This window comes from Harpia harpyja, chromosome 23, assembly GCF_026419915.1.
Source record: "Harpia harpyja isolate bHarHar1 chromosome 23, bHarHar1 primary haplotype, whole genome shotgun sequence".
Classification (NCBI taxonomy): Eukaryota; Metazoa; Chordata; class Aves; order Accipitriformes; family Accipitridae; genus Harpia; species Harpia harpyja.
The window spans coordinates 7,213,452-7,228,218 of NC_068962.1; the positions used below are offsets into that span (position 1 = coordinate 7,213,452).

Genomic DNA, 14,767 nt, shown 5'->3' on the forward strand with positions numbered 1-14,767 from the left:
CCTTTTATTTGATAATTTCTTCCATCCATGTGCTACTAAAATGCAGAATCCCATGCTAGGAACATATAACACTCGTTCTGCTACTACGAATCCAACAGGAAAAAAGAGGTTTGAAGCAGGAATGAATGGTAGCACTATTAAGCAGAGTGCCTAGAAAAGAAACCCAAATGCATTAGTAATCAAGATTAGGCAGTGACAAATTGTACCCAAGAAACAAATTATGAAGCAATTACAAAAAAAATCCCAGAAAAACAGACATACATAGTAGATCTTCGGGTTTTTGCTTTTTTCTTTTAAAAATCAAGATCTGTTTTACATTGAGACCATTCTGAACATGGCAAGTTTTAACCTGCAAATGACACTATTCCTTACTTAAGGGCCTACAAGTGTATTTGCTTTTCTATACTACAGAAAAGAGCAGCTGTATAACAAAAGACTAGGATCAAAGGATCAAATTCAACACAATGTTTTAATAAGAGTTCCACATACAAAACCATGACAGTCTGAGAACCTTGGACATTATCTTTTGTAACAATTAAAAATCTATACCAGCTTATATGATGCATAAAGCAGTTATTTTTACAATACAATAAAGTGCATTTTGAGTTTCTGCAAAAAACGTGAAGCAGTAACATAAAAATCAGAATCAGCCACTGAATAAACATCAGTGTTTAGACAGTGCACTAAGTACACCCTGAAATATCTAAAATGACAATGAACTTAAGAACTGCATAATTGCAGCTCTTAGGTGGGTGACAGACATCTTAACAAAAGGTGTGTTCATTAAAAGACAGAGAAATCCATCTGCTGCAAAGGAAGTGGACATGACCATTCGCTTTAAGTCCTAGGTGATTGTTAAATAGCAGCTTTATAACCTCTGGTACCAGAAAAAAATAATTATTTCAAAATATCTGGCCTCCAAGTTACAAAAAACAAAACCCATACAGAAATGGAACGTTTCTTTGAAGAGAGAAAGAGGAATTTTCTAGAAATTTTCAATACAACTGGCTGTCACCTTCTGTCTAGATTTAAACATAACTTTAACTGTTTTTTCCATGCTAAAATAGTTAACACATCCAGTTTGAAAGTCAGTCTAGGATTTCATATATAAAAATGCAACACTGATTTAAAACTTCCAAGTAACGTTTTAGCTCATATTTCAAGGGGCCAAGAATATGCGCATGGATCATTAACACAGCTCAGCTGATCCACAGCAATTCATTAAGCTACACGAAAATAAATACATAATTGAGCTTTGAAGAAATCACAAGCACAATATAGAGAATATGTTGATTACTTGGGGACAAAATGTAATTTAATGCCATTTCACATTCCTCTCCCTTTCTCCTTTACATTTTTATAGTACATGCTCCTTACAGAGCACCTACCAATCTGTAAAAGTAAAAGCCTCAACACAGAACTCTAGACAGATTTTTGAAATGCAGGATTCATCATGCTATCCCCAAGCCAGTCCTCTAGTTTAGTCATAGGAAATGCCTTCACACTTTTGGGGGTGGATTATGGAAAGTGAGGGTATCATTCTGTATTTCATTCTGTTTTGAGCAGCCGAATGCATTTCTGAGTACAAAAGCACGTTCAAAGTGTGCTTTAGCTAACAATGTGCTGTTTTGCAAATGTTTTTACTCTAATGTGAATAAACTCTATTTAGCTTTATAATGTAAAGCTTGTACATAGGCTTAAATTAACTAACTTATTTTATGAAATCTTCTGATAAGCTCATTTGAAGAAGTCACCTCTTAAGATTTTAAAAAATTATTGGTTTATATTATTGCTCAAAAAATGCAGGGATTTTTGTTTTGGTTTTAATACAGTAAGGACATCGGTCGCATAGCTCCATGAGGTCAACAGATGTATAGTGAGAGCCAATTCTTTCCATTGGGTTTGAGTGGAAAGGATTCTGCTGCTGATATAGCAAGTGCTCGGTCTCCACTGAGTGCTTATGATCTAGGCGTCTACTAAAAAGATTTTTGCATGTTCTGCTCTGTGCAATTCCTCTGACAACAAATGTTACACAATGTTTTGCCAAACTTCTCTTTAGATCCTTTTGCCTCTCCTCAGTACGCTGTCCTTCAAACACAATTTCTTGGGCAATGGAATGAAAGCCCTAGTGCAGATAAAAATGCCTTCTCTTCTGTTCATCTATTCTTTCTTTTTATCATAGTCCTTCAGCAAATGTAGAGGCTCCATTCAAAAAATATCCTGGTCAAGGCAACTAAAAACAAAAACAAAAAACCACACACAACAAAGACAGAAACCATTAAAGTATGCAGGAAGAAAAAAGCATATGACAAAACTCTAAAATACAACCATAAGCTATGAAGAGTATCTGAACTGCTAAGTAAGCAGTCAAAAGTTCACAAGGAAACATTTCAAAGCCTGAGTGAGGTGTAAGCACACGGAGTAGAGAAATAAATATTGTTAAATTTAGAAGTACTGATGTCCTGGCACAACACTTAAAATTGTTAAAAACTTACTCCAAGAACCCTAAGGATACCTGTCTGTTCCTGACAGTTGCACAGTAACAAGCCACCAAAGTTTGCAGCTAAGTAGCATGGAGTGCTGTCTTATCAGAAGGGAGGTAAAGCACCCTTGTTTAGGACACTTAGCAAATACCGAAAGATACTAAAAAGCTGTTATTAAATTTCACCAGCCAGCAAACGAATGTCTGTACCCAAGAAATTCTGTGAACAAGGGCCATGATCAAAGCTTGATTCTGAAACCTACTGAAAAGCCACCAAAGTAATTTTAGATCAGTACTATTCTTAGTAGTCAACACTTTCAGTATGTATAGTGTAACCTATTTATAAAGGCCACTTAGTCCGACAGTCAAGTTATCTGACTGTTCACAGGGATAAAGTAAACAGAAAATATAAGAGAATTTAGCCGCTCATACATTGTTTCCAGGGCGTGTCCTTTACTAATATAAAAATAATCAATTAATTTCAAGCAGTATAATGACACCGACCTGTCAAAGCATGTGTTTTGATTTATAATATACAATCCCATTTTTTGGTAGTTTAATACTGTCAGCTGGTAAAAAAAAAAAAAAAAAAAAAGCATTTTATCTGTTTTATCCTCTCCTAGTTCTGTTATTCTGAAAAGACAATTTTAGAACCTATGGCAAAAATTAAAAGACAAAATAAAACATAACGTACCCACTTACCGGGTTTATTTTTTCTAGAGATGACTGGCATCAAACAGATGAAAACCGACTGAACATGTGTCCTTCAACTTTTTCATCTCCCAGTAATGAGTTCATCCTGTGAGACGGTACTTGGGGAGAACTGTGAAATGTCCACTGGCACATAAGGAAGCGAGAGAAGGAATCCCTTTTTCTGTCTTGTCCCTCAAGCAGTACAGCACCAAATCCATATCCACATCAGCAAATACAGAAAGACACGTTCAGGCATACTTGTGACCTCCCTTCTCTTTCGCATTTTGTATCCCTCTCTTTTGCCTTTTTTTTTTTTTCCCCCCAAAGTCCGAATAAACATCTTTAATTCTGCAGCAGGTCTGAAGTTGTACCTTTTGTGATCTCATAAAAAAGTAACTTTAGACTCTTCCCTTAGATCAGGCTTCAGCACGACACCTCAGGGTCTCACTGAGCTAGCAGAAGAGCCAAACCATGCTAGAGATTTGTAATGGCAAAAGCTCTTTACAAAGCCCTTTATTACTCCTTGAGAGTGACGCTCATTAGACTGTGAAACATCAAACAGGTCAATCATGGTACCAGCTGTGATGAAGCCACCATTATACTAATACCATGTGGCATCCCGATGGATAGCACACAGAATCCATACCTGCCAGGGTAGTAGTTTATTTTGACCAGCAAAAATGCAGGCTTTTATTGGCAGAACTGAGAACCAAATGTGAAAAAAAGTTTTTTTAAAATTAGTAATTCAACACAGTTATCTGGAACATTGCCATAATTGTGTAAATTAGTATCACTAAATAAAGATTCACCTTCTTCACTCTAAAGATGGTACTATGATTTCTCTAGTAAGTGAGACTAAGAAGCCATCAGAAAGAAATTGTTCTCTCCCCCTCTCTCTCGGCAGACTACCCAGTCTACATAAGGACATTAATGGCTTACTGGAAGGCAGAAATAGGTTTTGGCCTACAGTATTGTTGCATGTTATAGTACATAACAATTAATTTTTAATATAAAATATTGCACTCTCATTTCCTAAGAAATTAGCTTCCAGGCACTTAGATATTATGTCTGAAAAAAATCAGCACCATACTGAAGATTATATACACAACATAGGTATATATTAAAGGAAAATTACTTTCATTAAACAAGGATTATATTGTTAAGCAACACAGACTCGCACACTGGAGTGAATGATCTCGGAAGACCCCTCCTATAAAAAACACTTGGAATAATAAAAAAATAAATATTAAAAAAACCCACCCTCAAACAAAAACTGACTTACAACAATGTATGCTGACAATTCCATTAACCCTTTCCTCTTCTGAGCTTTACTGGGTAGGGAGTAAACATATTTAGGGAAATAAAGAGCCTTAAAGTTCAAGAGCTGTTCTAAGAAAAAAACTGAACCACTCCCCACGCACATTTTTACTGCCATCAGTGCAGTGGAGAAAAACTGTTTCAGCTCATGTAAGAAGGAAGATTAAACTACTCTTGTTACATTTTTTTAAGTGCTGTAAAACTATAACATTTTTTTCTGGGTATGTCACCTTGCACATTTATTATATCGATAAGCTACCTAAGTTTCTTTTCTTCATACACAGTTTCCAAATTCAGGACAAGAGGCTTCATCAGCAATACTATAGATCATTTTCACAGGTTTTCTAGTGAAACAAATTGCCTCACTCCAGTGACAAGACAAGAAAAACCGTATGAGTCAGTACTGTTAGGTCTCTCTGAAGTGAATCAAAGTTTTTCAGCTGATCAGCGAAGCAATCCTTAGTCTTAAGTTGTGCATAAATATTCCCACCCATCTGAAACTTTTGTTGGCTGAGTTACATATTAAAAAAGTACATTATTTCTGAAGCAGACTAAGATCTGTGCATGCAGGTTTGTTGTACGCATAATTGCACCACCGATTTAATAAAAAACATGGTATCAAGTAATCATTAATCTTGTGAAAATTTGCAGTGGAAGCATTCAAAAACATGACTGTGTTTGGATGAAAAAATACTTGCTCATTTGCTCCTTTCCCTTTCCTCCAAAATATTCTTTCCTGTTAATCCATTTCAGTTTTAAGGTCACATAATACTGACAAACAGGAACTGATCTTAGAGGTTGACAAAATTACTTTTTCCTTAGAGTATGGAAAAGACTACAGAAGAGTGCCTTTGTTAAAAGAACAACAAAAAAAGAGGAAAACTTATATTCCTAAGTGCCAAAATATGTCCTTTTCTTTTATACCTATGAGAAAGAAAATCAAGTCTTGCTAATACACAGCATGACTACTGACATCTAAATAAGGCAGACAGTTTGCGGGACGGAAATGCATTCCGATCCTTAAAACATACCTAAGTTCTATTGAAAACCCCCATTTGCTAGTTGAGTTCTGAATACCTGAGAAAGGCTGCAATACAGTTTGCAAATACATAACAAAGGGCATATTTATTCTCATCTCTTGTGTATTCTTCTCCTCATCCCTGACACAGTCACATACTTCATTGCAATTTAACAGTTTTGTTGCTACAATTTTCCTCTTTTCTCATGTGTTCATTCTAGCCCAAAAGGAGATGCATGTAATACCTCTGGGTCACAGCAGATTAGACATGTAACCAAACAACCTGAGCCACTTATACTCTTAAAAAAAGGACAAAACCAATGCATCATTCATACCATCAATACAGTCTTGGAGGAATCCCCACGGTATCGGAGACTGAAGACAATCAAAGATCCCAGAAAGCAAAAGAAGGTAAGGGTGGCAACATTTCTAACATCTAACAAAGACTCCACGAGAGGAATAGTTCCCATTGTCCAGTCACAGCATAATTCTGAGGGGTTGAGAAGCAGCCAAGCATTTACAGGGAGGAGGTAGTTGAAAGTCAGCTGTCTTGCTGGGGATGGACTAACAGCAGCTGGGTTATCAAACCTAAAGCAAAAGAAAGAAGAAAAAGGAGCTTTTAATGAAAAAAGATATGGTCTTGACCCATTTTATGCTCAGAAACCAGCAAACTTTAGATTCATAGCTAGAACTACCAACTACAGACATGTACAATGTCCTAATCTTCCTGCATTTGTCAGGTGTGTAACTTGGGAACCATGCACGATGATTCATCTTAGTGTGGGACACAGCTTCCTCCAAGTTTAAGAAACTGGTTTGGGATATAATCAACCTAAGTTCGAAGAAACAGAATAATTTACACCTAAAGTTGGGTTCGGTGGTCCTTGTTTGTGTTTTTAATAGTTTGCCTCATTTTTCTAGGAAAATATTAGATTCTTGTATTTCTACATTGCTCAGACACTTTTAAGATAAATGACAGTTCTTCAGTTCTAACATTATTCATATACACTTAGCTTCAAGCACCGTACCTGAAGTCAACCATGCTTTCTGCATAGTACATACCTAAACCCAAAAAAATATTTTGTATACAGAAGAGGAAAAACTTATTAAGAGGTTTGGAGTATTCAGCCAAGGTTCAAACACATAGCCAATAAAAAATATTTTACTAATAAAACATTTCATTTCTGAATTACTAAGACAAACTAACAATCCTAAGTTTTTAAAAATTAATGCCTGCTCAGATATCTCAGTATTTTGGATGTTCTTGTCAATAGGTACTGAAATATACCATTTATCAATTTCAGAAAAAATTTAATATTGTACAGTCATTACTTACCGATATTAAAACGAGTTAATAAACACTTAAGTTGATGTATTTTTAGCCATTTCATTCAGACCTTATTAAGCCACATCTTATTTACCAGTGTCTGTGAATAAGAGACACTTTAGTATTACCTTGTAAACACTGGAAGCTGAGATTGGATAACCTGGACTCTGACAACTACAAGCAGCAGTGTGCTGAACATTAGGACTATGAGCTTCAACAGTGTTTGGAGCATAGAGAAAGGAATACTGCCCTTCCCTCGAAGAATCTGTACAGCTGTGTCCAACAACACTGGCAAGGTGTACTGCAAAGGAAAAAAGTGTTAATAATCAGATAGTGTACTCATTAATCCCTTAGATAAATATGAGCTACCTTACCTTTTTTTTGTCTTGGTTTTCTCTAAACACCTACTCCCAATAGTTACTTAAGTCACCTTTTTAGAGCTTTCATGACAAGCCCCAAAAAGAAGTCCACTATTCTAATAAAAATAACTCTATTCAATTATTCTTGCTAACATTATCATAGCTGAACTTCTATGCCTGTAGTCCTGTATTTTGCACTGACAGATTAAAAAATTTACCATCTTCAGAGACTTCAATAAACCAAGTATGACCATGAAATAAATTTTGAAGAAAAGAAATCACTATTTTTAGAATTATCAGCCCCTCTGAAAACTTGTCCTATAAACAAAATTCCTCAGGAACAGTAGCAATACTATTCACTTCCTGACTGGCCTTGGATTTCTATTTTATGCCTTTATTGCAGTAACCCATCTCTCTCTGCCTCATGAACATTATAATCTTGCACAGTTCCCTATTACATACCCTAATTTCTTCCCTATGTATCTCTTTTGCTTCACATATACTGGTTGGCTGAACTACAGATATTGACAGGGTTTTGAGAACTGCTCAAACTCTTAGTTCATGCCACATCTGTGCCCTCAGAAGAAGCCTCACTTTGGATTTTATCTTTTATACTCAGTTGACTTACACAAACTTGTTAAACTTTCATGAAATTGAGGATCAGATCAAAAGTTACTAAAAGAAAAGGAAGAGTGGATTGAAAAGTATGGTCACATACTGGTGATTTCCTTAGAAATCCCGTTTGAAAATTATATGCTTATTCACTAGTCTTGCAAAGGCAACAGTTACAAACACACATATTTCTGTAAGCACAAAGAAAACATGATTTTGGTATTTTGGCCTTGAATCCAAGACAAATAATCTTTTCGCTTTTACTGGTGCAGTTTTTGCAAAATATTCCTTCAAGTAATTAAGGAATAGTAAACTAGAAAATTTTCTTAGAATATGCAATCATACATTTTTAAATTGCATATGGCTTGACGATTAAAAAGCCAAGAACTACTTCACTGCAGGAACATTTTGTTTCTCTAAACACAAGAAATTACTATTAACTTAAGGACTTATCAATGCTTAAGATGAAACCTATCAGATCAGAAGTTAAATTTAAAGGTATTCTTAGAACAACAAATTTCCTAAGACTATTACTGATTCAAATAAGACTACTCTAAAGTTTCTGGTTATTCATTAGAATGTGATGAAATGCATTTGTATATAATATGTTCTCTATTTACTACAGGAATTAAAAACAAATAATCTCCCATCTTTATGCACCTCAGACTTTAATCAAGACTGTTACATGCTAGTTTTACAAACCTCAGTCAACTAAAACCCTAGGTTTCCATTAAGACATGTCAATTCTTTACTGAGTATATTTGGTAACACCTCTGTATAGCATGTAAAGGACAACTTAGAAGTCATTGGATTCCCTCACCATGAACCGTGCATGTTAAACATTAGTTGAGTCAAAAAAAAAAAAAATCTGAAAAATATAACAGAACTATAGAGTTAGCCTGAACTGACAAAAATCAGTGCTGAAATATGACACTTCAAAGTACTTAATGTCTCATTACAGAATTCCTGAGAAGAAATCCAATTTATTTTTAACTGCTTACCCCTTGAGCAACGAATACTTCATACACACAGCATATCCCCACCACTGTTATTCCTTGTTCTTTACACAGTGTTGCAACAGCTACTAGAAACACAGTCACTGCAATTGGAGTCCACACTGCAAATAAAGAAGACGTTATTGAAAATGTTCTATCTTACAACAAAACTAAATATTTAGTAAAATAACCTAAAAAGTGAAGGCTTTGGCTCTTCATGTTTGAACATGCTATGTTCTATAAACTTATTCAGTATACCAATTGTTGTTAAAGGGAAGATGACCAGTTTTACTCTACAGAAAACAATATACACGTGTCAGTTTTAAAACTGCCTCCCTTAAATTGAAAGAACTAAATGAAAGGCAAAAGACTTATCTATGATAGGAAAACAAAAAACCCCAATCTTTCCTAATTCACCAGAACACTTTTTCAAATGGAATGTTTTATAGGGAATCATGAATTTTCACAAGGTCAATTTGACTTTGGAAAAGAGGCAAGCCTCCTACATCTCCACAGAAACTTTGCAGCTTACTTGTGACTGTCTGTAGCATCTCAGCATACTTCCACTTACTTGCATTAATAGAAGTCAGTGCAAGAGTCCCCTACTCTAGGTGTCACAAAGCAAGTGAAAAAGTGCTTAAGTCTTGAAGAAAAAAAAAAAAAAGCAATTTATAATGGAAAGTACTATAACATGGGTATCTTGGGGTTAAAGGTGTTTTGTACACACTTGCTGAATAACAAATACAGCCATATTACCATTTTAAGAGCTCTATTATCAGTGATACAGAAATTAAGTTATGTATATATTTGTCAATCATTTACCTATGGTATTATCTGGCCCTTTAGATTTTGTATATGACAAAAAAGCAGCTAGAAAAAAGATAGATGATAAAAGCTCTGCTCTACCCACAACTCCAGTTACCTGAAAAGAAAAAGAAGAAAAAACAAGATTATTCTTCTAGTGACCATTCTAGTACTGGAATAGTGCATGAGTGATATACTATCAAGATATGCATAAACAAGATCTGTAAACCAAGCAAAAAAGGCTAAGAACAGTAAGACTGCTTTCAGTTCAATCAGTACTGAATTCAAGAACAGGATGATACAGGTGGCTGGTGGCCACCTTTGGCTGATGTACTTTTTTTTATCTTTAGTAACACCAGCCACAAATAGCATTTGAGGCAGAATTTGGGCATGATAACAACTGCTTTCTTCATAATACTTGGAAGAAACTAGCTTTCATCAATAGAAGCTTTAAGTGAAGCCTGACACGGACTGTTGTATATATACATCCTACATACAGCGGCATATAAAAACTATGATTGCTATTCTTGTTCATACCTTTTCTGAGTGAACAGATCTGAATCTGAAAGAAGCATTCTCTTGACTGGTGCTATGGCAGCTCTTAGGTGAGCAGTCAAGAGTTACAAATAAATCGATGGCAAGCTCTGTGCAATGGAGTTAAAGAATTACTCAAGCTTTACTACAGGTCTGGCAATTTTCTGAATGATAATTTGGTTGGCAATATTAAAATTGCAGGTAGTGCCCCCTTTGGTAATAAGACAGAAAGGAATGGATTTTATGAAAATTTAGAGAAGTGCTAAAATCCATAAGGGAGAAGATTGTTTCAGAATCCCCAATGAAATACAGATTAATTTCCATTTCAGGAGCTGTTTTCAAAAAACACTAAGGTGCAACCAAGAACCAGAGATGGAAGACAGGTCGCTATATTAATGGTTACTGCAGTAGCCACTGTGCTGACCACAGTACCGTTTAGGCCTGCCTTTCTTTCTCATTTGTCCTCTTCTGTAATGCCTCTGCATCCAAAATTCTGCAAGTAAGCTGGCTGAAAAATGGCATGCTATCCCAAGGTAGACAGTCATATTTGGCTAAGGAAACCTCATAGCTCACCATTTAATTATGACGATGCTGAAAACTGACTTTCAGCCATCCGGACCCAGCTGGAAGTATTTATTGCTAGGTACATTCTTGGTCAAGCATGATTCATCCAGCACAGCATAAAAAGAGAAAGTAACTCAATATCCAAGGTCACAGTGTAAAGAAAAGTATTCAAATCTGAATCTGAAATCATGTTCTGGTGCTTCCATTGGGACTACTGTACGTTTACCAAAGGACTCACTGAATCATGCACTGACAAAGCATGTTTCAGAGTTTGTGTTAGCATTTTTTGATAGTATACAGGTGTTTGCTTCCAAAACGTCTTAAGATGTTTCAAGGATTCCTGGTCTGGGTTTCAAAATTGTCCAGCATTAAGACAGAAATTCAAGAGAACTTTGTCTGTAGATTAGTTGAGAGAGATCATTAGTAAAGTAAGTGTGCTGGTGTGCCTCCACAGTCCCCTGCCAACAAAACAGAGATTCTATTTCTGGATACAAAGGTGACTTCTGAGACAAAATTCCAGCATTCACAAGGTTAGTTCACATCCCATAGCTGTAAAGGCAGTCAACATGCCTCTGGCCAGAACAGTAGCAAAGTAGCTAGAAAGACTGAACTGGAATTCTAAAGACAAGGACAAATGAAACTATGACGCTGTTATTCAACCCATTTCCTCAAAACTTCTTCCTCAGATAATGAATGATCCACTACCACCGCAAGAGTCCAGCTTCTCTCTGAAGTCAAGCAGAAAATTATTTTTTATTTGTCCTGCTCTGCTAACTTTTCCAGGAAAAATCCATTTATTATAAGATAGGTAAAGGTTTGAAATGTTTACATATTGCATCTGCTGTTTCAAACTCTTGTCCAGGGGAGTAATAAGCAGGAGACTAATTTGAAGGAATTCAAATCAGATACATTTCAATTATACAAGATACAAAAGGTGCCATCAAATGATATAAAAACTGGGAATGAGACCTGTTTTGGAGTTTTCACTAAAGTCTGAGTAAGTTAATCAGCACCCAAGTCCCCATTTCTAAAATACAAGTCATTATTACCTCCTCTTTTCCATGTACGGAAACTTCCAGTTGTTTTGCCTTTTATACATGTGCATAAGTCTCAAATGCCAACTCTAAGAATCCTTTCTTGGTTGCACGTTAGGCAGAATTCTCAATGCAAACAATTGAAAGGATAAAATGCACTGTTTCTCAAAAGCAGAAAGCTGAAATTGAAAAAGGTGGGGGAAGGAGGAAGAAAACCCCTTAACGGATTCTTCACTGAGCACCTAAGTACAACAGCAGGGAAATTAAATTACAATTGCACTTCAATCTCAGAGTCTTTAAGTGCTTTAAGTACAGCAAGTTCTACCAATCACGTAGCCTTAAAGTGCCCTCATGTGGCCAATATCAGGGATTACACACTTATTACCAAATTGCTTCATAACTGTATTTCATAACTTTGTAATATATTGTCTTACACAACAAGAGCTTTCATTACGCAATGTTTTTAAGGATTTGTATGATACTTTTTTACTAACTCTATTGCATAGTACTAAAAGCAACTGTGTTACTGTTATCTCATACAGAATCTGACAGGTCAAACACGATAAAGAATCATCGTATTTGCAATGAAAGTGATAAAATTACATAGGATGATCTAAGCCACGAGCCAGTAATGTAAGTCACTAGCAACTTGCTAATGCTCCTGTAAAGATACTACCACATTTACTACAAAGTGGCAAAGTCAAACTTCAAAATTTAAAGCATGTTTTTTCAAAGAAAGAGAAAACCAAATGAAATTAACGAATTATTTTTTTAACCCCTACTTTACCCAAGATTTTATGGGGGTTTGTGGTTTTGAGCACAAAGGCAAGAAAAAATTTTTAGGTGTTTAACTTTTGCATTTTTAAACATGCCACTAACTTCTTTTAGCAAGGACATACTAGTAGCTCAAACAGCAGCCAATTATAAACCCCATGAACTTAACTCCTATAAATACTAGCTCAAAATACAAAACTAGCACAAAATACACAGATGCAGGCTACTGAATTGCTACTGAAAGGGATTTGTGCCTTTAGAGAACAAGAGAGAGAGATGTAAACTCTTTACCCAAACAAATTGGGACCAAAAAAATACAACATAAGGTAAGAGCAAACCTTTCTCATTTTCTTAATATCAAAAGACATCCCCCCCAAAACACACACAAAAAAAGGGGGGGTGGGGGTGGGGATAACTCCTCCAAAGCAGCAAAAGGTTTAACCATTTTCTGGTTTTGAAAATCAGCTAATACTATAAGAAAAAAAGAGACTGAGAACAGGCTTTGCAACACCTGTGAAATGGAAATCTAGGAAAGCCAATCTAAGTGGTGCAGAAATAGCAGCAGAGAATTCCACAGGTCTGCTTTATCAGTGTTTCTGACAGAAACAAATCTAATGAATGGCAATCACAAGACTCCATTTACTCCACAACACCGCAAGCCTCGTTGACCATTGTAAAGTATATAATCAGACAGCTTGTATAAATAACACTTTTCACAGCAGTGAAAAACTCCTTCAGAATCAAAGGAAAGGTAAATATGCGAGGAGAGAAATGCATTTCCTCCTTCTTATGTTGGGTATGTTAAAAAATGGAAGGTTCAAACAGAATGGCCCTAAGCTGGATGTAGCATAGCAACAACAACCCTAGAAAAACTCCTGATTAGATAAAGATATTGACATAAAAGAAAGTAGACAGAACAAACTTGGTGACTAGCTAGATGGGAGTGCTTAGCGATTCTGGAAATTAAGAGGTATTCATAGTATTTGCAAAATATGATACTGGATGAATCATCACAGAACACAAATATCTATTTAAGCTAAAGTAGCCATCATCATAAAAGCCAACGTTCATAGCAGAGACCTAAGTTATTTAATAACTAAATTAACGTTTCTTTAACTATTTTTCAGTAGCTGCACGGAATACCAAACAACTCAGGATTAAAATTTGTCACCTCCACCACTTATTGCAAAGGGCAGAGTAAGTACAAGGAAAATCACATACTTTTTGGAGTTACAATACATAAACAGACACAAAAACCATTAAATCTAAGGTTAATTAATACAGCTTGAACAAATTAAACACATCACAGCTATACCTACCGCTTCAGTATGTATTGGGTGCACTGCGAAGAGCAAGGATGCAACTACGCTGCTCCTGTTGTCCAGAAAAAGCTTACAGACCTTGAGGAAGACTACACAAACCACCACATGAAAGACCAGATTTAGGAAGTGGTAAGAAACTGCATTTAACTCGCTGAACAAGTAGTTTAAGCGAAACGTAAGAACTGTAAGGGGACGATAAGATTTATGACTCCTCTCCTAAAATAAAATAAATAAATAAATCAGTCACCACCAACTTACAAAGGGACTTTTACCCCAAAATATCTTTCTAAAAATCTATGCATACATGATTCCCCCCTCTGTTCTCAGGCATCTACCTTTAAAATAAAGACCTGTCTGAAAAACAGTAATACTAAAAAAAAAAAAAACCACACCAAAAAACCTAGTAAATTAAATGAAAAATCAATTAATGTAAAATTAAAATGTTAAATAGATAAGTTAGTTCTGACTATTTTTCCTACTTCCATATAGTTTTAATGTATTATTCAAGTATTTTGATTACTCTGCCATTTCATGTTTTAGATCAGTATTTTATAAAATAAAAATTTGGTGTGCTCAGCTAAATGTATTATCTACATATTTTCAGTATGTCTACCAGTCAATATGTCTATGTTGCCAGTTACTCCATTCATAAACCCTTTTGAAAACTACAATTAACACCATCTTCCTGTTCCAAAAAGCATTTGTCAACCCACAGCCTGTTGATATTTTCCTCAATATGTCAGTAAAACAAAGGAAGTAAATCTACGAAAAAACTGGGGGGGGGGGGGTGGGGAGGTGGGACAGGGAACCAAATTGCACATACAGACAGACAAAAAAAACACAATATAGGAAAAAATATTTTAAAAGCCATGAATGATCAAATTAATCTGACTTCATTTAATTAAAATTAACCTGACTTTCAGTTAGTTTTA

At 35.5% G+C, this 14,767-nt stretch overlaps 1 protein-coding gene across 6 annotated transcripts in view; it reads right to left on the minus strand.

The window, feature by feature from the left end:
* TMTC3 (transmembrane O-mannosyltransferase targeting cadherins 3) overlaps window positions 1-14,767 on the minus strand; it is a 35,654-nt gene that overhangs the window by 10,114 nt on the left and 10,773 nt on the right. For 5 of the 6 annotated variants that reach the window (XM_052774554.1, XM_052774551.1, XM_052774555.1 and 2 more), the window contains exons 5-10: window positions 13,833-14,051; window positions 9,626-9,725; window positions 8,810-8,925; window positions 6,966-7,138; window positions 5,846-6,098; window positions 2-150 (exon numbers count right to left, since the gene is read on the minus strand). In XM_052774554.1, the coding sequence (XP_052630514.1) occupies window positions 2-150; window positions 5,846-6,098; window positions 6,966-7,138; window positions 8,810-8,925; window positions 9,626-9,725; window positions 13,833-14,051 (1,010 nt within the window). The remainder of the gene's footprint in view (window position 1; window positions 151-5,845; window positions 6,099-6,965; window positions 7,139-8,809; window positions 8,926-9,625; window positions 9,726-13,832; window positions 14,052-14,767) is intronic. The other variant, XM_052774556.1, reaches the window with a different exon arrangement.